Source organism: Dama dama, chromosome 33 (assembly GCF_033118175.1).
Source record: "Dama dama isolate Ldn47 chromosome 33, ASM3311817v1, whole genome shotgun sequence".
Taxonomy (NCBI): Eukaryota; Metazoa; Chordata; class Mammalia; order Artiodactyla; family Cervidae; genus Dama; species Dama dama.
The window spans coordinates 49,982,032-50,003,296 of NC_083713.1; the positions used below are offsets into that span (position 1 = coordinate 49,982,032).

The 21,265-nt window shown below is 36.2% G+C and overlaps 1 protein-coding gene across 4 annotated transcripts in view; it reads left to right on the plus strand.

Moving 5' to 3' along the window:
- Window positions 1–21,265, plus strand: part of ORC4 (origin recognition complex subunit 4) — an 86,036-nt gene that overhangs the window by 22,122 nt on the left and 42,649 nt on the right. For 3 of the 4 annotated variants that reach the window (XM_061135131.1, XM_061135130.1, XM_061135132.1), the window contains one exon: window positions 17,023–17,096. The exons of the other annotated variant lie outside the window; for it this stretch is intronic. In XM_061135131.1, the coding sequence (XP_060991114.1) occupies window positions 17,040–17,096 (57 nt within the window). In that variant the 5' untranslated portion in view covers window positions 17,023–17,039. The remainder of the gene's footprint in view (window positions 1–17,022; window positions 17,097–21,265) is intronic. 4 annotated transcript variants of the gene reach the window in all.

Consider the following 21,265-nt stretch of genomic DNA (forward strand, 5'->3'; position numbering starts at 1 on the left):
AGAGTTCATAGTATCCTGAAGAATGGATTTTTATGCTACAGGGTTAAACAAACATTTATTGTTGGCAGAAATGTGTTCATTATAATGGTTCCTATTTTAATTAATGAAGATGTGTTTGAGCCTATTTATGATTTAAAATTGAGAGTCCAAACCACAGTTACTTTTGCACCAATCTGATACCACAATAACCTGTTGATTATACTAGCCAACTAGTATGATAGTTTACTCAAAGCAGTTAATACTGGAAGGTGGTAACAGTTGGGGCCATTTTGGAGGCTAGTTAGAGTAAATAAAACCTTGCATTTGAGAATAAGATCTCTTCCTTTAAGGGGGCCGGAAAGTTATCTAGGGTACCATCTCCCCTTCTCAGATCTTAGTACCTACTCCATGTATCTCCTGATGCAGTTCTCATTTTACCTAGAGAGCTGTAAGTGTTGCCTTCAATTGAGATAAGTGGAGCTTCTGAGTATTCAAAGTCAGATATTGGTATACTTCTTTACCACCATTCACTTTCCTTGTCTTTGTGATCTGTGTCCTGCTGCTACTTTGTTTATTTTTTGGCAGCATTGCTTGTGGGATTTTAGTTCCCCATCCAGGAATCAAACCCGACCCCCAGCAGTAAGAGCACAGAGTCCTAACCACTGGACTGCCGGAGAGTTCCTCGTCCTGCTGCTACTTTAGATCTTACAGTTATTCTAGAGTTCTGCTGAGCAAACTTATTTCTTTTAAGTTTTCTTTTACTAATACTGGGTTGTAACCCCCTCTATCCTAGTGGATTTTTAGTTCATGTACTTTATATCCTATAGAAATTCTTCAACAGTTTGGTCATCTCAGGTTTTTTGCTTTCCAGATGGCATAGATAATGTCCTTTTTATTATTGTTTCTTCTGTGGCATTTCCAGAGGAAGTCAAGGTAAAGTGGTATACTCAGTCAGCTTGCTTAAAGGGGAAGCCTGTGGTTCTGAGCCTACACTTTTATTAAGTTTGACTCTTTGTTAGGCGGTCTGATCTACGTCCCAGGGGAGAAAAGACTTTCCCCTGTGTACGGTCTTGTGTTTTCTTAGAAAAGACTTTTTTAAGTTAACAGGTAGATTGTACCATAAATCCAGTGTTGGAGATTCCATGTTTGTTTACACGCTGCCTTTTTAAGGAATTATCTGGCTATCAGGAGCTAGCTCTGTCTTATTTAAGAATTAGGAAATGGATTGGTTAGGATGTATTTAAGTGTTTTTCAGCTGGAGTACTGAGTTCTCCCTGTAGCCAGTTAATGAAACTGGTCCTTTTGTTTATGGTTATTGGGCATTTTTTGTTTGAATGAGGATGAATTTTATTGTTTTCCTTACATCTGTGGTTAAGGAATAGTGTTTTCTCAGGAGAGAGAATGGTGTATACATGAGAAAAGTTGTATAAAGAATAATATCAGTATAAGAAACAGTATATTTGAACCTGGGCTTCCTTGGGCTCAGTGGTAAAGAACCCACTTGCCAATGCAGGAGACACAGATTCGATCCCTGGGTCGGAAAGATCCCCTGGAGAAGAAAGTGGCACTACAGTATTCTTGCCTGGGAAATCCCTTGGATTAAAGGAGCCTGGTAGGCTATAGTCCATGGGGTTTCAAGAGTCAAGAGGACTTAGCAAATAAACAACAACAGTATTTGAACCTGTTTGCTCATAATTGGTCATTCATTCGTTGTCTCACAGACAGACCTTTAACTTTGGGGGTAGGAAGATTTGCAGTAAAGGATAGATATATTGCACCCTAGTTCTTAACCTAGATTTGCTTGCAGCTAAATCTAGGAGTAAACTTTGTGTCTCAGTTTTCCCTTTGTGAAATGAGGGTGTTGTATTTATTGGTTTTTTGTTTTAAAGTAAGGCTATAACTTTTATGAGAACAGTTTGAATATTCTCTTGCCTTAAAGTCATTATGATAAATGGTTATTTTGCAGTACAAAGAATAACAAGTTTTTTTGCACATTCCCCTAGTTTAGAATATGAAAAGGATAACGATTTCCTCTGTATTGTATAATGTTGTATAAGAAAAAATTCTGTCGTTTTAAAACAAAAGAACAAACAAAACAAAAAAAATTTTTTTAAACATTCCATCCCAGAGGGATGGGATGGGGAGGGAGGCAGGAGGGGGGATCGGGATGGGGAACACATATAAATCCATGACCCGACTCATGTCAATGTATGGCAAAAAGCACTACAATATTGTAAAGTAATTAGCCTCCAACTAATAAAAATAAATGGAAAAAAAAAAAAAGGATCTTACTACAGTAAAAATGTTTAAACTCAAATTTTCAGCTGTTATGACAAAGTTACTTAAACATGCTCTTGGGATGGGGTAGGGGCCCTGTATATTCATTGTTGTTGTTCAGTTGCTAAAGTCCTGTCCAACTCTTTGTGACCCCATGGACTGGACTGCAGCACACCAGGCTCCTTTGTCTCCCAGAGTTTGCTTAAATTCATGTGCATTGAGTCAATGATGCTATCTAACAATCTCATCCTTTGCTGCTCCCTTCTGCTTTTGCCTTCAGTCTTTCCCAGCATCACCATTTCCAGTGAGTCAGCTCTTCGTATCAGGTGGTCCAAAGTATTGGATCATCACTTGGAAAACATAATTTCTTTGACCCTAATACTCAAATTGTAGGAATTTAGTCTCCTTTTATTTCCTGCATAAGTGAAAGTCTCATTAGAAATATATTTTAAGTTTTTAATATAATTTTAAGTTTTTAGGGAAAATGCTAAGAGTTTGTGTTCACATGGGTAATTCCTAGAAATTCTCGAGTGTTTTCTAAGACACTGTTGTTTTCAGTTTTTCCTTCTAAAATAATTAACATTATTAGCATTTGCTAATGAATTCACTGGGTTGTAACATATCATATTTACATAAATTCAACTGTGTGAGCATGTCAAAGGAAAAAATATATTAATAGTGGGGAGGAGTCTATTCATCATTTTTCTCAAATGAACATATACCCTGGAGTGATTGATCTCTCAAAAAAATGCAATGCTTCGTTATAAGTGGTTCAGAGCTTTTCAGATAAAATTTGCTTCTGTGTGTTCTCTCTTTACTCACTGGCTTTAGTGCCCAGGTCTTTCTTAAATCTTGAGTCCCATGATTGATACTTTTCTTTCCAAAAAAAAAAAAAAAAATTAGCTTTGATTCACAAGTTTAATTCCTCCCCCTATTTAGCACATTGCTAGTCAAATTCTATGTGCTCAGAGAATACAGACTACTGTTGGTGGTTGTGATTGTTGTGTCCGACTTTTGCAATCCCATGGTCTATAACCCGCCAGGCTCCTCTGTCCATGGGATTTTCCAGGGAGGAATACTTGCGTGGGTTGCCATTTCCTTCTCCAGGGGATCTTCCTAACTCAGGGATAGCACTCCAGTCTCAGGCACTGCAGGCAGATTCACTGAAAGATACAGTTATAATGTAAATCAGTGCCAGTAAAGTAATGTAGTACATTCCAAAAGCTGAAAGAGTTTCAAGATTGTTTGCAGACATATTTTATCTTTAGATAATGTGCTTTAAAGAGTCCTCCCAATATTACTTCTTTTTTATTCATTGTTTTACACTAGTGCAAAGTTATACTTGGCACTAGTGATGAGAAGTTGTACTTCTCATCATTCACAAGGGATGTTCCATGGTTAATAATCACAAAACACTGTAGTAACTTATAAATGCCTCTTTTTCCCCTGAAGATTTTACGTTATTAAACCTATGATTTTCCCAGTAGTTTACTTATTTTGTGACTGTTAATCTGCTGTGTTCCCTGAAACAACTCAATGGGCATATTGGATGTCAGGATTGTAATAGATACTTTACAAACAAACACATTTACTAAAATATAAATGTATACTATCTGTGCACATACATCTATGCATAGATATACATGTATTTCTGTTAGGGTGTGTCTCCCTGTATATACGTAGTTCCAGGCACACTGCTATGCAGTATTGAAAAGTCAAGAGTTGAGAGAATGGCTTTTCTGGAGGATTGCAAACATTTCCATATGGTTGTTTTTAAGTATTAAACATTATAAAATATTTTTCTTCCTTTTAATATTAGTGACGAAAGCAGCATGTCATCATATGATTAAATATTATTAAAACTTGACTCTGGGAACAAATGAGGAAAAAAAGATAAAATTGTCAGCAACTATCACAATTTCTTTACTATGGACAGGAATATCTAGAAATCACAAAAGGCTGTTGTTTTATGTGGAGTTATGCTTCAGCTCTGGGGAAATCTAGGAAACATCTTAGCAGAAACTGTTTCCCAACTTACTAAATCTGCATAATTTCATAGATAACATTTTCAGTCTGATCCCTTTAGGAATACTAAAAATGTATTTGATTGTCTGTTAACTTGGAATTTATACCTGTTTTACTGCATATTTCCTCCACCTTCAGCATTTCCCTGAACTCTATTTTAATCTTTACTTTGGTATAAATGCTCCAAGTGGAAAGAGATGTGAAAATTAATTCTAGCTGATTAAAAAATAGCTTAAATTTATTCTTATTAATACCTAAGTTTCATCTCAAAGAACATTAACAAAACATGGAAACCACCCACAGATTTCTTCTAAAATGCCTTTGTTTTATATTACTTTACTGTTTATCTTATCAAAAACATTTCTCTAACCAAAGAGAGGCAAAGTTTTAATCTTTTGTTCATTCTTACTCTACTTTGAAAAATGTCAGCGAGAGACATTAGATTAAAAAGTTGTAGAATTTGTGTTTTTTTAACTTGGACCTAAATTAGAGGAAGTTGATAGTAGTAGTATTTTCAGTGTTTTCTTCAGCCCTTATCGGAAGTAGAATAGTATTACTTTTTAAAAAAATGCACCAAGAGTTCTTGTCATAAATATGATCCTCTGCTGAAACTTGAGAGTTTTGCCCCCCACGCCAAGAGGTTATTCAAGAAAATAATGATCATTTGTATGCTTTTAATTTCAGTCCCATCTTCCAGTTTTGCAAAATGTTTTGTGGAAATTTCGTTAATAAATTTTATTTTTTCTAATGTAAATTAGTTGTTTTTGCAAACTCATTGGAAAGTGGTGTTTTTATATTTAATACACATACTTTTTATACACAATAATATTTTATAGTTAATTTTTATATACAATACAGTTTTTATACATAATACAGCATTTTTGACCACAGAATCAGAGATGAAAACATTGTTTTCAATGTTTTGAAAACAAGTGCTCTCTCCATAGTGCAAGTTTCTTTCAAAAAGCAATTTCTTTTCTCTATAAAGTATTTTTGTATGGGTTTGTTTGTTTTATTTTTGTTAAGCAGTGTGCTTTTATCAGGCAACCAATTTTCCTTCCAGGAAAGATCTGCAATTTATTGGAAAACACCTGAATCATTTTTCTTTCATTTAAAACATCATAACAGCACCTTAGTTCAACAACTCAACTGAATTTATTAATTCCATGCAACTGGGCCCAAATACTTACATTGTGTTAAAATAAGCTGAAAGTGAATAAACATGTGATGGTACTCTTGTAACTGCTGTTACTGATCTCCCTCTCTTTCCTTCGAACTCCTGGATTACTGGTAGTGACATGACATGCTGTGCTCACTTCAGGGATAAAGTGAAGATATTAATGTCATTTTATATATTAAATATGATCTAAATTTTATTTTCTATAAATATTTATATGTAAAAGTTATAAGATTTTCCTTCCTTTTTAAGATTTAATCGATCCATAAATTTGGAAGGTCCCCTGGAGAAGGGAATGGCTGCCCACTCCTGTATTCTTGCCTGGAGAATTCCGTGGACCAGGAGCCTAGCAGGCTATAGTCCTGGAGCCACAAAGAGTAGGACATAGCTGAGGACTGACACTTTCACTCATTCCATTGTATGTATATACCATATTTTGATTATCCATTTATCTATCATTGGACACGTGGGCAGGGTCCATGTTTCATCAGTAGTGAATAATGCTACTACAAATAAGAATGTGTTCTTTTCCTGTATACCCAGTTCTTTATATATACCCAGTAATGGAATGACTACACTATATGGTAACTAGAGGAACCGCCATACTATTTTCCACTGCCTGCAGTACCATTTTATGTTTTCAACTAGCAGTGCTAAGGGCTCCCATATCTCCACGTTGTCTTAAATACTTGTTTTCTGTTTTATTGTTTCTGTTTTTAATAGAGTAGTCAACCTAATGGATATGGTATCTCACTGTAGTCTTGATTTGAATTTTCCTAATAATTAGAGATGCTGAGCATCTTTGCATGAGCTTATCTGTATATCTTTCCTGGAGAAATGTTCATTCAAATCCTCTGCCCATTTTTGAATTAGGTTGTTTTTTTGTTGCTGAGTTTAAGAGTCTTATATGTATTAACTTTCATATATATATTTTTAATCTCTTATCAAATATTTGCAAAATGATTTGCAAATATTTTCTCCCATTCTGTGGGTTGCCTTTACAGTGTTAATAATTTCTTATAATAAACAAACTTTAAATTTTTCATGAAGCCAAATATATCTTTTTTTCCTTTTGCCTGTGCTGTTAGCATCATATCCAGACAAATACTGTAAAATTAAATGCCATAAAGTTTTTGTTGTTCAGTCGTCACTCAGTCGTGTCCAACTCTTTGCATCCCCATGAACTTCAGCATACTAGGCTTCCCTGTCCTTCACTATCTCCCAGAGCTTGCTCAAACTCATGTCCATTGAGATAGTAATACCATCCAATCATCTCGTCCTCTATCGTCCCCTTCTCCTGCCTTCAGTCTTTCTCAGAATCAGGGTCTTTTCTAAAAAGTAGACTCTCTGCATCAGGTGGCCAAAGTACTGGAGCTTCAGCTTCACATCAGTCTTTGTAATGAATATTCAGGGTTGATTTCCTTTAGGATGGATTGGTTGGATCTCCTTGCTGTCCAAGGGACTCTCAAGAGTCTTCTCGAACACCACAGTTCAAAAGCATCAATTCTTTGGAGCAAAGCCTTCTTTATAGTCCAACTCTCACGTCCATACATGACTACTGAAAAAACCATAGCTTTGACTATATGGACCTTTGTTGGCAAATTAATGTCTTTGGTTTTTAATAAGCTGTCTAGGTTTGTTATTGCTTTTCTTCCAAGGAGCAAACGTCTTTTAATTTCTTGGCTGCAGTGTACTTGGAGCCCAGGAAAATAAAATCTATCTCTTTTTCCCCTTCTACTTGCCATGAAGAGATGGGATCAGATGCCATGATCTTAGTTTTTTGAATGTTGAGTTTTAACTAGCTTTTTCACTCTCCTCTTCAACCCTTATCAGGAGGCTCTTTAGTTCCTCTTCCCTTTCTGCCATTTAGAATGGTGGGGGCTTCGCTCATAGCTAAGTCGGTAAAGAATCTGCCTGCAATGCAGGAGACCTGGGTTTGATTCCTGGGTCGGGAAGATCCCCTGGAGAAGGAAATGGCAATCCACTCCAGTATTCTTGCCTGGAACATCCCATGCATGGACAGAGGAGCTTGGCAGGCTATAGTCCATGGGGTCACAAGAGTCAGACATGACTTAGCGACTAAACCACCACCATCATCTGCCTATCTGAGGTGGTTGATATTTCTCCAGGCAGTTTTAAATCCAGCTTGTGATTCATCCAGCCTGGCATTTCCTATTATGTATTCTGTATGTAAGTTAAATAAACAGGGTGACAGTGTACAGCCTGTCACACTCCTGTCCTAATTTTCAACCAGTTGTTTCACCTAAGGTTTTAACTGTCATTTCTTGATTTGCATACAGGTTTCTCAGGAGACAGGTAAAGGCGGTCTGGTATTCCCACTTCTAAGAATTTTCCAGTTTGTTGTAATCCACACAGTCAAAGGCTTTAGTGTATTAAATGAAGCAGAAGTAGATGTTTTTCTGAAATTCCCTTGCTTTTTCCATGATCCAACGAATGTTTGCAAATCGATCTCTGGTTCCTCTGCCTGTTGTACACCCAGCTTGTACATCTGGAAGTTCTTGGTTCTCCTACTGTTGAAGCTTTAACTTGAAGGATTTTGAGCATTACCTTGCTAGTATGCAAAATGAGTGCAATTGTACAGTAGTTTATACATTCTTTGGCACTGTCTTTCTTTAGGATTAAAATGAACTGTGGCCAGTCCCATTTTCCAGTACTGTGAGTTTTCTGAATTTGCTGATATATTGAGTGCAGCACTTTTAACAACATTGTCTTTTAGGATTTTAAATAGCTCAGCTGGAATTCCATCACCTCCACTAGCTTTGTTCATAATAATGCTTCCTAAGGCCCACTTGACTTCACACTCCAGGATGTCTGACTGTTAAGTGAGTGACTACACCGTCATGGTTATATGGGTCATTAAGACCTATTTTTTTGTATAGTTCTGTGTATTCTTGACAACTCTTCTTAATCTCTCCCTCTTCTGTTAGGTTCTTGCTGTTTCTGTCCTTTACTGTGCCCGTACTTGCATGAAATGTTCCCTTGGTACCTCCAGTTTTCTTGAAGAAATGTTTGTCTTTCGCATTATGTTGTTTTCCTTTATTTCTTTGCATTGTTCACTTAAGAAGGCTTTCTTATGCAAACTGGAGTAGGTAGGCTTTCCCTTCTCCAGGGCATTTTCTTGACCCAGGGATCAAATCCAGGTCTCCTGCATTGCAAACAGATTCATTACCTTCTGAGCCGCTAGGGAAGTCCACTTTCATGTAAAAACCCATAAGTTTCATCCCCAAAATTGTCATTCCCAAACTCCCTAACATCATTTAAAGGGAGAGTCACCAGTTTCCCACTTTAGCCCACTGACTTTTCCTCTTAATATGATGCCTGGAAGAATCAAAAGTTATCTATACCCTGACTCACTCCAAACTTAACTCTTGGTTGAGATATTATTTCCTCTGGAATACTTTCTCTAACACCTCTTTGCAGTCTTATTCTGGGCAAAATCTGAGGGTTACGTGTCCCTGAAGTGCTATCTTCCCCTTTCAGGGAACCTGATTAGCACACAGTGATAAAACTAACTTTGTTTGCTTATGTTTGCTCGACTGGACCATGAGCTCCTTGGAAGAAAGACTCAGAAATCATATTATTTTGTATACAAATAAAGTACTGCAATATTGGCATATAATTGGTTTTTAAGAAAATATGTAATGCTTGAATGAATGTTAGGCAATGGAGAATACCCACAGGAAAACTAGCTGTTGAAAAAAGTAGACCAGTTAGGTTAAATCAAGTACTTAGCTAAATTTTAAAATATTGAGTAATCACATGTGTGCATACATGCGTGCTCATTCGCTAAGTCATTTCTGACTCTTTGTGATCCTGTGGACTGTATCCCACCAGGGATCTCTCTGTCCATGGGATTTCCCCAGCAAGAATTCTGGAGCCAGTTGCCATTTCCTTCTCCAGAGAATCTTCCCGACACAGGGATCGAACCCGCATCTTCTTTGTCTTCTACATTGCATCTGGATTCTTTACCACTGAGCCACCAGAAAAGCCCAATTACATGTCATGACCTGCAAAAAAGCCTGCCAAGTGTAAAAGAATAGTAAATTACAGAAATATTACATATATAATTATATATATTCATATATGTATAGGAATATATGTTATTATATAAATGTATATGTAAGTATAAATATAGATATATAAATAAATACAAATGATTTATACTTCCAAGTAAAATACATGTAGTAAAATATTACCGTGGTTTTATCCAGCAGTGGAAATTCAAACTGGTTAAAATATAGGTAATTTGGTTGCAAAATTTATTTCTTTTAACAGAGAGATCCCAAGATTAACAAAAGATAAAAGTTTTTTTTAATTTACAAACAACTTTAATTAGGTGGCATATACAGCTCTAAGTCTAGTGATGTAAGAGAAAGTAAAGTCAGTTATCTTTACAAAAAGATTATCAATTATTTCTTTTCATAATTTTGGATTGATAGTTTATTATTAACACATTAAAAAAAGATTAATGATACATTCTCCATTCCAGAATTAGGGCAGCATATTTCATATTTTATTTATACTGCCTTCAATTAAGACTTGAAGGATTAAAAGGAGTATCTGAAATGAATTTTGCATTTACTTGTCAAAATCTACACTTTTACTTGTTTTATTAATATTTACAAGTACACCAGACATCTTCCATTTCTCTTTAATTTTGCTGTGATTTGGAATACTGGCCCTGCTCATTTCAAAGTTGCAGTTACTGAATTCCAGTTTCAGTTCAGTCACTCAGTCATGTCCAACTCTTTGCGACCCCATGGACCACAGCACGCCAGGCCTCCCTGTCCGTCACCAACTCCTGGAGCTTACCTAACTCATGTCCAGCAAGTCGGTGATGCCATCCAATCATTTCATCTTCTGTCGTCCCCTTCTCCTCCTGCCCTCAATCTTTCCCAGCATCAGGGTCTTTTCAAATGAGTCAACTCTTCTCATCAGGTGGCCAAAGTAATGGAGTTTCAGCTTCAACATCAGTCCTTCCAATGAACACTCAGGACTGATCTCCCTTAGGATGGACTGGTTGGACCTCCTTGCAGTCCAAGGGACTCTCAAGAGTCTTCTCCAACACCGCAGATCAAAGCATCAATTCTTCGGTGCTCACCTTTGTTTATAGTCCAACTCTCATGTCCATACATGACTACTGGAAAAACCATAGCCTTGACTAGATGGACCTTTGTTGGCAAAGTAATGTCTCTGCTTTTTAATATGCTGTCTAGGTTGGTCATAACTTTCCTTCCAAGGAGTATGCGTCTTTTAATTTCATGGCTGCAGTCACTATCTGCAGTGATTTTGGAGCCCCAAAAATAAAGTCAACCACTATTTCCACTGTTTTCCCATCTATTTGCCATGAAGTTATGGGACCAGATGCCATGATCTTAGTTTTCTGAATGTTGAGCTTTAAGCCAACTTTTTCACTCTCCTCTTTCACTTTCATGAAGAGGCTCTTAAGTTCTTCACTTTCTTCCATAAGAATGATGTCATCTGTATATCTGAGGTTATTGGTAATTCTCCCTGCAATCTTGATTCCAGCTTGTGCTTCATCCAGCCCAGTGTTTCTCATGATGTACTCTGCATAGAAGTTCAATAAGCAGGGTGACAATATACAGCCTTGAGGTACTCCTTTCCCAATTTGGAACCAGTCTGTTATTTGTAGACTTTTTTGATGATGGACATTATGACTGGTATAAGGTGGTACCTCATTGTAATTTTGATTTGTATTTGTCTAATAATTAGTGATGTTAAGCATCTTGTGTGTCTATTGGCCATCTGTATGTCTTCTTCGGAGAAATGCCTATTTAGGTCTTCTGCCCACTTTTTGATTGGGTTTTGGATTTTTTTTTTTTTTTTCCATTGAGTTTGGAAATTAAGCCACTCCATAGGTTGTCTTTTTGTTTTGTTCATGCAAAAGCTTACAAGCTTGATTAGGTCCCATTTGCTTATTTTGGCTTTGATTTCTATTGCCTTGGGAGAATGAGCGAAGAAAACACTGCTATGATTTCCATGACAGAATGTTTTGCCTATGATTTCTTCTAGGAGTTTTATGGTTAGGTCTTAATATAAAAATCTTTAAGCAATTTTGAGTTTATTTTTGTGTATGGTATGAGGATGTGTTCTGACTTCATTGATTTACATGCAACTGTCCAGCTTTCTCAGCACCAGTGACTGGAGAGACTGTCATTTCTCCACTATATATTCTTGCCTCCTTTGTCAAAGAGATGTGTGAGTTTGTTTCTGGGCGCTCTGTTCTGTTCCATTGATCCTTGTCTGTTTTGGTGATGATAGCACACTGTTTTGATTACTGTCGCTTTGTAGTACTGTCTGAAGTCTGAGAGAGTTATGCTTCCAGCTCTGTTCGTTAACTCTCAAGATGGCTTTGGCAATTCTGGATCTTTTATGGTTCCCTATAAATTTTAGGATTATTTGCTTTAGTTTCGTGAAAAATGTCATAATTTGATAGAGATCGCATTATCTGTACGTTGTTTTGGGAAGTCACTTTAACAATATTGAGCCTTCCAATCCAAAAGCATGGGGTATCTTTCCATTTCTTTGGATCATCTTGAAGATTTTGGACACAGTGTTAAAAGACATAACTCTGTGACATCAACAACTGAAAAGGGTAGGGGTGGAGCAGTAAAGGAGCAAAGATGTTGGTATGTTATTTAAGTAACATAAACTAGAGTGTTACGCCTTTAGCACTTTAAAAGCAATCTCTATGATAACTGCAAAGAAAATACTTGTGAATATACAAGAAAAGAAATAAGAAAGGAATTTAAATATTTCCCTATCCCTCAAGGCTTCCCGTGTAGCTCAGTCCGTAAAGCATCTGCCTGCAATGCAGGAGACTTGGGTTCAGTTTTTGGGTCAGGAAGTTTCCCTGGAGAAGGAAATGGCAACCCACTCTAGTATTCTTACCTGGAGAATCCCATGGACAGAGGAACATGGTGGACTGTATAGTTCATGGGATTGCAAGAAAGAGTCAGACATGACTTAGCACTCTCTCTCTCTCTAACCCCCCAAAATCAACTAAGCACAAAAGTAGATAGTAATAGAGAATGAGAGACAAAAAAACTGTAAGACATGTGGAAAACAAATAGCAAGATGAAGGAATTCCTTATCAGTAATTAGTTTAAATATAAATAATGGGGAAATAGTGGAAACAGTGGCAAGTTTTATTTTATTGGACTCTAAAATCACCGTGGACGGTGACTGTAGCCATGAAATTAAAAGACACTTGCTCTTTGAAAGGAAAGCCGTGACAAACCTAGACAGCATATTAAAAAGCAAAGACATCACTTTCCCGACAAAGGTCCATATAGTCAAAGCTATGGTTTTTCCAGTAATCATGTACACATGTGATAGTTGGACCTGAAAAAAGGCTGAGTGCTAAAGAATTGATGCTTTCAAATTGTGAATACTCTTGAGAGTCCCTTGGATAGCCAGAGATCAAACCAGTCAATCCTAAAGGAAATGAACCCTGAATATTCAGTGGAAGGACTGATGCTGAAGCTGAAGCTCCAGTACTTTGGCCACGTGATGCGAAGAGCTAACTGATTGGAAAATACCTTGTTTCTGGGAAAGATTGAGGGCAGGAGGAGAAGAGGGCAACAGAGGATGAGATGGTTGGATGGCATCACCAACTCAATTGACATGAGTTTGAGCAAGCTCCAAGAAATAGTGAAGGAGAGGGAAGCCTGCAGTTCAACAAGTTGCAAAGAGCTGGACAGGACTGAGTGAGTGATACTTCCACTTCTGTGAAAATGGGGGTAAGAGTTGGAGATGAGAAGAAAGCTGGCATAGATTTCCAGTCAAGAAATAATGGTGATGTAAAGCAGGATAGAAGCAGCTAGTTACAGGAGTGGATTGGTTTTAGTTTTTTTAGGCAATTTAAATTAGACCAGTTATTACTTGAAACTCTGAAATTTAAAATTAGGTTTATTCTCCTGAGCAAAATGTAAGTTGAGAGGAGGATCTATCAGAAACCAATAATGTAGGAAGTATAAACTCTAAAGAAATAATATTAAGTAAGCTATTCTTTGGGATTATCCTTTTCACTGCTCCTCTTAATAGTAAAAATAAAATAGTAGCTTCTACCAAATTTTATGCACCTAAATAATTGTAGTCACCTATTTTTGCATTTGAGGACAATGAGTAATGACTTCATCATGCATAGACCTTCAGCTTCTTTTACACTTTGTGTCTAGTCCTATTTAGAATAGTCAGTAACATCATAGTATCAGACAGTTGGAAATAAGAGTCCCATGACCCACTGGTAAAATTTGAGGAGGAATTCAGTCAAACTTAATTTAATAATCTATTGGCAGATAATAATATTCTCTGTCATTAAGCAGTTGAAAGAAACTGTATAATTAGACTTTTATTTTTCTTAAACATTTTATTTTGAAATTGTTATAGACTCACAGAAGTTGCGAATATAGTTCATAGTGTTCCATAAACCCTTCACCCAGATTTTCTGTAGAGTGACATCTTATGATATTACAGGTCAAAACCATGACATTGACATTGGTATAACACTGTTAACTGAACTACACACCTTATTCAGTTCTCTCAACAGTTTTTACTTGTACTCATTTTTGTGTGTCGGTTTAATTCTCTGTGACTTGATCCCATGTGTAGATTTTTGTGACATTGCAATAATGATACAAAACTGTTTCATCATTACAACGAAAATTCTTTATGTAACTCCTTTTTATAATCATACTCATTCCTCAGTTCTGTTTCCTTGCCATCATGTATCTGTTCATCTTTATAATAATTTTGTCATTTCAAGAATGTAATCATGCAATATGTAATATTTTTAGATCAGCCTTTATTTTTTCTCTCAAAGCATAATGCCCTTGAGAGCCTTCCAAGTTATTGCATATATCAGTGTTTGTTTTTTTTTTTTTTTTGCCTCAGTTATAGTCCCTCAGTGTGTGGATGTTTTCATTTCTTTGACCCCATTAACTCATTGTAGGACATTTGTATTGTCTTCAGTTTTTTGGCTGTTCCAAATAAACTTGCTATTGAGACTCATATTGCAGATTTTCATCTGAGCATACATTTTCATTTCTGTGATATAAATACCCAAAAGTGTAACCACTCTGTCACACGGTAAGTGTATCATTGTTTATAAGAAATGGCCAAAAGAAACTTTGCAGAATGTCTGTAACATTTCATATTCTCACCAGTCGTTGTATGTGAGATCTACCTTCTCTTCATCCTTACCAGCATTTGGTGTTTTCTCTGTTTAATTTTTGCTTTACAAATGAGTGTGTACCTTGTTGTGGTTGCAGTTTGCCTTTTTCTAATGGCTAATGTGTTTCAGGTGTTTATTTGCTATCCATATACCTTCTTTGCTTGAAATGTCTGTTTATGCCTTTGGCCCGTTTTTATAGTTGGATCATTTATTGTTGAGCATCAATCTTTTGATTAATACTTAACTTTGCAGTCAGAATTTATGTACAGGCACTGAAGTACAGTGTGTATGTATGTTTCTTTCACGAATGATCACCAAATGATCATGTGTAACCATGTGCTTTTTAGTGACTTACCTGAATTATATTCAATGCAAGGAGGCAGTTTAGACACCTACCCTGTGACCTCAGACATTTTACTTAGCTCTACTGAGCATGTTTTCTCAGCCTATGAAATGGGGAGAAATATATTTTAATTCCATTAATACTGTGAAATAGCTAACATAGCTCTGAAAAGATAAGGTATATTGTCAAATAATTTACTTTTTATTGTCTAGGGGACAGTTGATCCATTGTTGCCTGTGATTTCAGTCCTTTTTCACAGTCAAGAGTATCTTAAATCAGAATGAAGATATAATTTCATGTTCCTGAAAGGATTTTTCCCCCCACACAACTCTGATTTAAGAGGAAAAAAACTTAGTAGGATAAAATTAAAATAATCAATGTAAAGATTGTCAAGAAAGGTGCCTTGAGTAGAGAAAAGGTTGCTAAAAGGTGCCCTAAGGCAGCTGAGAAAACCACTTTTCTCCTAAGAGGGAAGCTAAAGGAACCAAAACATCAGGAGAGTACTCTGTTCTTATACTCTATTCTGGCCTGGAGCCAGAATCCTTTTGGGACTTAGGCCTTGGCTGTACTGTAAGAGAGGGTACAGATTTGCTTGCTATCTGTCAAAGCATTGCTCTGCTGCTGTCCTGTAAAAACTAATTCCAAAGGTTGTTGTCTAAATGTCAGTATATGAAATTAGTATGAATATAAAATATATCACAGGCACATCTTCCTTCAAGTTATTGAAATTTGTACTTTTTAAAATCAGGTGGCTAAGTAGCAATTACATATAATCAAGTATATATACTTATAACTATGTATATAATTTATGTATTTTATATATGTGTGTGTGTGTGTGTGTGTATAGATAGATAGATAGATAGATAGATAGATAGATAATAGTTATGTATAATGACATATAACTAGATTGGGTTTAAATCCTGACTCTGACCTTCATACTGTTAAGGTTTTGGTCAGGTTACTTAACCTTTCTATGTCTTCTAATCTGAAAGAGGTATTAGGATTATTCTGTAGGATTATTCTGAGGATTAAATGAGATCATAAATTCAAAACACTTGTAACAATTCCTGGCTAAGTTATTATTACCTGATTAGTGAAGTACTTCTCTAAGGAAATTGCTGGTGAGAAAATTAGATCTTTTAGCTGAAGATGTTTATGAATATATTGCCCTCAAGGAGAATTTTACAGAACTTTTTTTTTGTTAGTATATATATACGTACACACACACACACACACACACACACACACACACACACACATATCATTCCAGCTAATTTTACAGAACTTTTTTTTTGTTAGTATATATATACATACACACACACACACACACACACATATATCATTCCAGCTAATGCTTGGGATTTTTAAGTATGCTCAGTTTGGTGGCACTGACAACAAAATTTTGTTTAATATGACATGTTTATGAATAAAGAGAAGTACAGGAAGTTCTGTATGTTTGCAGAAGAAACATTTTACCTAGTCTGTAATGACTGTGTATGATTGATGAGTGGAGCAAGAAAGCGAAGTTTTTCTGGAACAGATGATCCTGTGGGATGAATGTGGGGAGAAACAGTCTATACAAAGGAAGTGCATTAGTTGTTTTTTGTTTGTTTGATTTTGTTTTTTAAGGCAGAGAAAGGAAGCTGAATACTAGATTGAAAAGAAAGGTAGGACTAATTATAAGAGGCATCTAAAATGTGAAATGGGAATGTCAAATAAAGCTTTAGTTAGGCAAAGAGGAGCCGTTGAGATTTTTTTTCTTGTTTTATTGAGAAATAACTTACATATATCACTGTGTAATTTTAAGTTGTGCAGCCTAACGGTTTTATTTACATATTATGAAACGATGCCCTTAGTTAGTTTCAACTGAAAATTTTCAAAGTTTCAGAAATTTTAACATTTTTCATGTTTTAGAACTCATTTGAGTCTGTAATAGTAAATTCTTAATTTCTGTAAGCCAATAGTCCTTATATTCATGCTAAAATTTTTTATTATTTTTTAAAGGATTTCAGTTTGTGGAAATGAGCAGTCGTAAATCAAAGAGTAGCAACTTAATACAAGCAGACTACCTTTCACAGGTTAGTGTATATTTTCATTAATCTGAAGGCCTGTTACCATGCAAAGGTGATAAGAGAAACAGTTATCTTCTTAACTTGAATTCTCCCCTTATTATGTATGAAGAACCACTCTTTCCATTGTCAAGAGGAAAGTTTCTTTGCTGCTTCCTAATTTCAATCTCTATAAATTTTTGGATAGATGGAATCCTAATTTTATTCATGTCTTCCTATATGTTCTCAAGTTTCATTTTAGTTTAATACTATCTTTAGAGTTTTTCACTTTTTTAGGTAAGTTTGTTGAAAAGTATTTTATTCCTTTTGTTACTGTCATAAATGAGATTGTTTTCTTACTTTTATGTTTTATTTGTTGCTAGTGTTTCTAAATAAAATTGATTTTTCTATATTAATCTTGTATTCTGTAACCTTGATGAACTCATTTATAATAGTTTTGTTTTTTTTTTTTAGTTTATTCCTTTGGATTTTCTGTATATAAGATCATGTCATCTTCAAATAAATATAGTTTTACTTCTTCCTTTCCAATCTGTATGCCTTTCATTTCTTTTTCTTGTCTAATTGCCATGACTAGAACCTTCAGTATAATACTGAGTAAGCTAGCAAGAGCAGACCATTTTTTATATTGGGAAGATGTATTCAGTGTTTTACCACTGAGTATGATGTTAGCTGTGGGCTTTTGTGGACGTTAACAGGTTGAGAAGTTCTCCTTATATTCCTAATATGTTTAGTGTTTTTATCATGAACATTTAATATTTAAGTGTATACATCTCTTGAGGAGTCTAGTTGGGAATGGGTATGATATTTCTACACTAGCATAACCAGAACTACATGTTTTTAAAGCAAAAACTAAATGTTATTGACATTCCTTTGTAATACCTTACTTACCTTCTGTTTAAATGAAAATGTTTAGTTATGCTTTTAAAAATACTGGACTGGAATGGATGAATTTAACTCAGATGACCATTATATCTACTACTGTGGGCAAGAATCCCTTAGAAGAAATGGAATACCAATCATAGTCAACAAAAGAGTCCAAAATGCAGTACTTGGATGCAATCTCAAAAATGACAGAACGATATCTTTTGTTTTCAAGGCAAACCATTCAATATTAGAGCAATCCCAGTCTATGCCCTGACCAGTAATGCTGAAGAAGCTGAAGTTGAATGGTTCTATGAAGACCTCCAAGACCTTCTAGAACTAACACCCAAAAAAGATGTCCTTTTCACTACTACAGGGGACTAGCATGCAAAAGTAGGAAATCAAGAGATACCTGGAGTAACAGGCAAATTTGGCCTTGGAGTACTGAATGAAGCAAGGCAAAGGCTGATAGAGTTTTGCCAAGAGAATGGACTTGTCATAGCAAACACCCTCCTCCAACAACACAAGAGAAGACTCTACACATGGAGATCACCAGATGGTCAACACCGAAATCAGATTGATTATATTCGTTGCAGCTAAAAATAGAGAAGCTCTATACAGTCAGCAAAAACAAGACCGGGAGCTGACTGTGGCTAAGATCATGAACTCCTTATTACCAAAATCAGACATAAACTGAAGAAAGTAGGGAAAATGACTAGACTGTTAAGGTATGATCTAAATCAAATTCCTTATGATCATACAGTGGAAGTGACAAATAGATTCAAGGGACTAGATCTGATAGTCAGAAATCCTGAAGAACTATGGACGGAGTTCGTGACATTGTACAGGAGGCAGTGATCAAGATCATCCCCAAGAAAAAGAGATACAGAAAGGCAAAATGGTTGTCTGTGGAGGTCTTACAAATAGCTATGAAAAGAAGAGAAGCTAAAGGCAAAGGAGAAAAGGAAAGATATACCCATTTGAATGCAGAGTATTAAAGAATAACAAGGAGACATAAGAAAGCCTTCCTCAGTGATCAATGAAAAGAAATAGAGAAAAACAATAGAATGGAAAAGACTAAAGATCTCTTCAAAAAATTAGAGATACCAAGGGAATTTTTCTTGCAAAGATGGGCACAGTAAAGAACAAAAATGGTATGAACCTAACACAAACAGGAGAAGAGGTGGCAAAAACACACAAAAGAACTATACAAAAAAGATCTTCACAAGCCAGATAATTATGATGGTGTGATCACACACCTAGAGCCAGACATCCTGGAATGCGAAGAAAGTGGGCCTTAGAAAGCATCACTAGGAACAAAGCTAGTGGAGATGATGGAATTCAAGTTGAGCTATTTCAAATCCTAAAAGATGATGCTGTGAAAGTGCTGCACTCAATATGTCAGCAAATTTGGAAAACTCAGCAGTGGCCACAGCACTGGAAAAGGTCAGTTTTCATTCCAGTCCCAAGAAAGGCAATGCCAAAGAATGCTCAAACTACCGCACAATTGCACTCATCTCACATGCTAGCAAAGTAACACTCAGAATTCTCCAAGCCAGGCTTCAACAGTACGTGAACTTCCAGATGTTCAAGCTAGATTTAGAACAGGCAGAGGAACCAGAGATCAAATTGCCAACATCCATTGGATCATCAAAAAAGCAAGAGAGTTCCAGAAAAACATCTACCTCTGCTTTATTGGCTATGCCAAAGCCTTTGAGTGTGTGGATCATAACAAACTGGAAAATTCTTAAAGAGATGTGAATACCAGACCACCTGACCTACCTCCTGAGAAATCTGAAGGTCAAGAAGCAACAGTTAGAACTGGACATGGAACAACAGACTGGTTCTGAATTCGGAAAGGAGTACGTCAGGGCTGTATAGTGTCACCCTGCTTATTTAACTTATATGCAGAGTACATTATAAGAAATGCTGAACTGGAGGAAGCACAAGCTGGAATCAAGATTGCCAGGAGAAATATCAATAACCTCAGAGATGCAGATGATACCACCCTTATGGCAGAAAGTGAAGAAAACTAAAGAGCTACTTGATGGAAAGAGGAGAGTGAAAAAGTTGGCTTAAAACTCAACATTCAGAAAACTAAGATCATGGCATCTGGTCCCATCACTTCATGGGAAATAGATGGGGAAACAGTGACAGACTTTATTTTGGGGGCTCCAAAATCACTGCAGGTGGTGACTGCAGCCATGATATTAAAAGATGCTTGCTCCTTGGAGGAAAAGTTATGACCAACCTAGACAGCATATTAAAAACAGAGACTTGACTTTGCCAGTAAAGGTCCATCTAGTCAAAGCTATGGTTTTTCCAGTAGTTATGAATGGATGTGAGAGTTGGACTATAACGGAAGCTGAGCACTGAAGAATTGATGCTTTTGAACTGTGGTGTTGGAGAAGACTCTTGAGAGTCCCTTGGACTGCAAGGAGATCCAACCAGTCCATCCTAAAGGAAATCAGTCCAGAGTATTCATTGGAAGGACTGATGCTGAAGCTGAAGCTCCAATACTTTGGCCACCTGATGTGAAGAGCTGGCTCATTTGAAAAGACCCTGATGCTGGGAAAGATTGAAGTTGGGAGGAGAAGGGGATGACAGAGGATGGATGGTTGGATGACATCACTGACTCAATGGACCTGAGTTTAAGTAAACTCTGGGAGTTGGGGATGGACAGGGAGACCTGCCATGCTTCAGTGCATTAGGTTGCAAATAGTTGGACACGATTGAGTGACTAAACTGAACATATCTTTGTAAATAGTGCAAATCTTCCCCGTGCACCTAAATTAATTTCTATACATGTACATACCTGTTTAACTTTCATATCAACTCACTTTAGAATTTTGGAACCTCTGAATATTCACTACAGCTTCGCTTCACTTTTTCTCTATCTTGTATTTTATTCATACTTGTTTCTCTATAGACTTTAATGATGTTTACAACAAGAAAAACTCTGAGGTTTGTCTTTTGATTTGCAGTTATCTTATCTAGGGGGAGGAATACACACTATGATTAGTTGGATGTATGTTTGCTTCCTAGGTTTTTTATAGATATCAGCTATTTCCTATATAATAACGATATTGTATTATAGATTGGTATCTTCTTTAATCTTCAAAACAGGCCTGCCAGAATAGTGTATTGTCTCTTGGACACCAATCTTTCTATTCTTTCCACTTCCTCCTAAATGCTAAGTATGGATTATTTTATCCCCAGTGAATAATTTGCTTTGCTGTGCCTCTGGTACATATAAAGAGAACTCAGATTTTTTTCACTGATACATGAAGGATCACTCCCATACTGCATACTTCAGT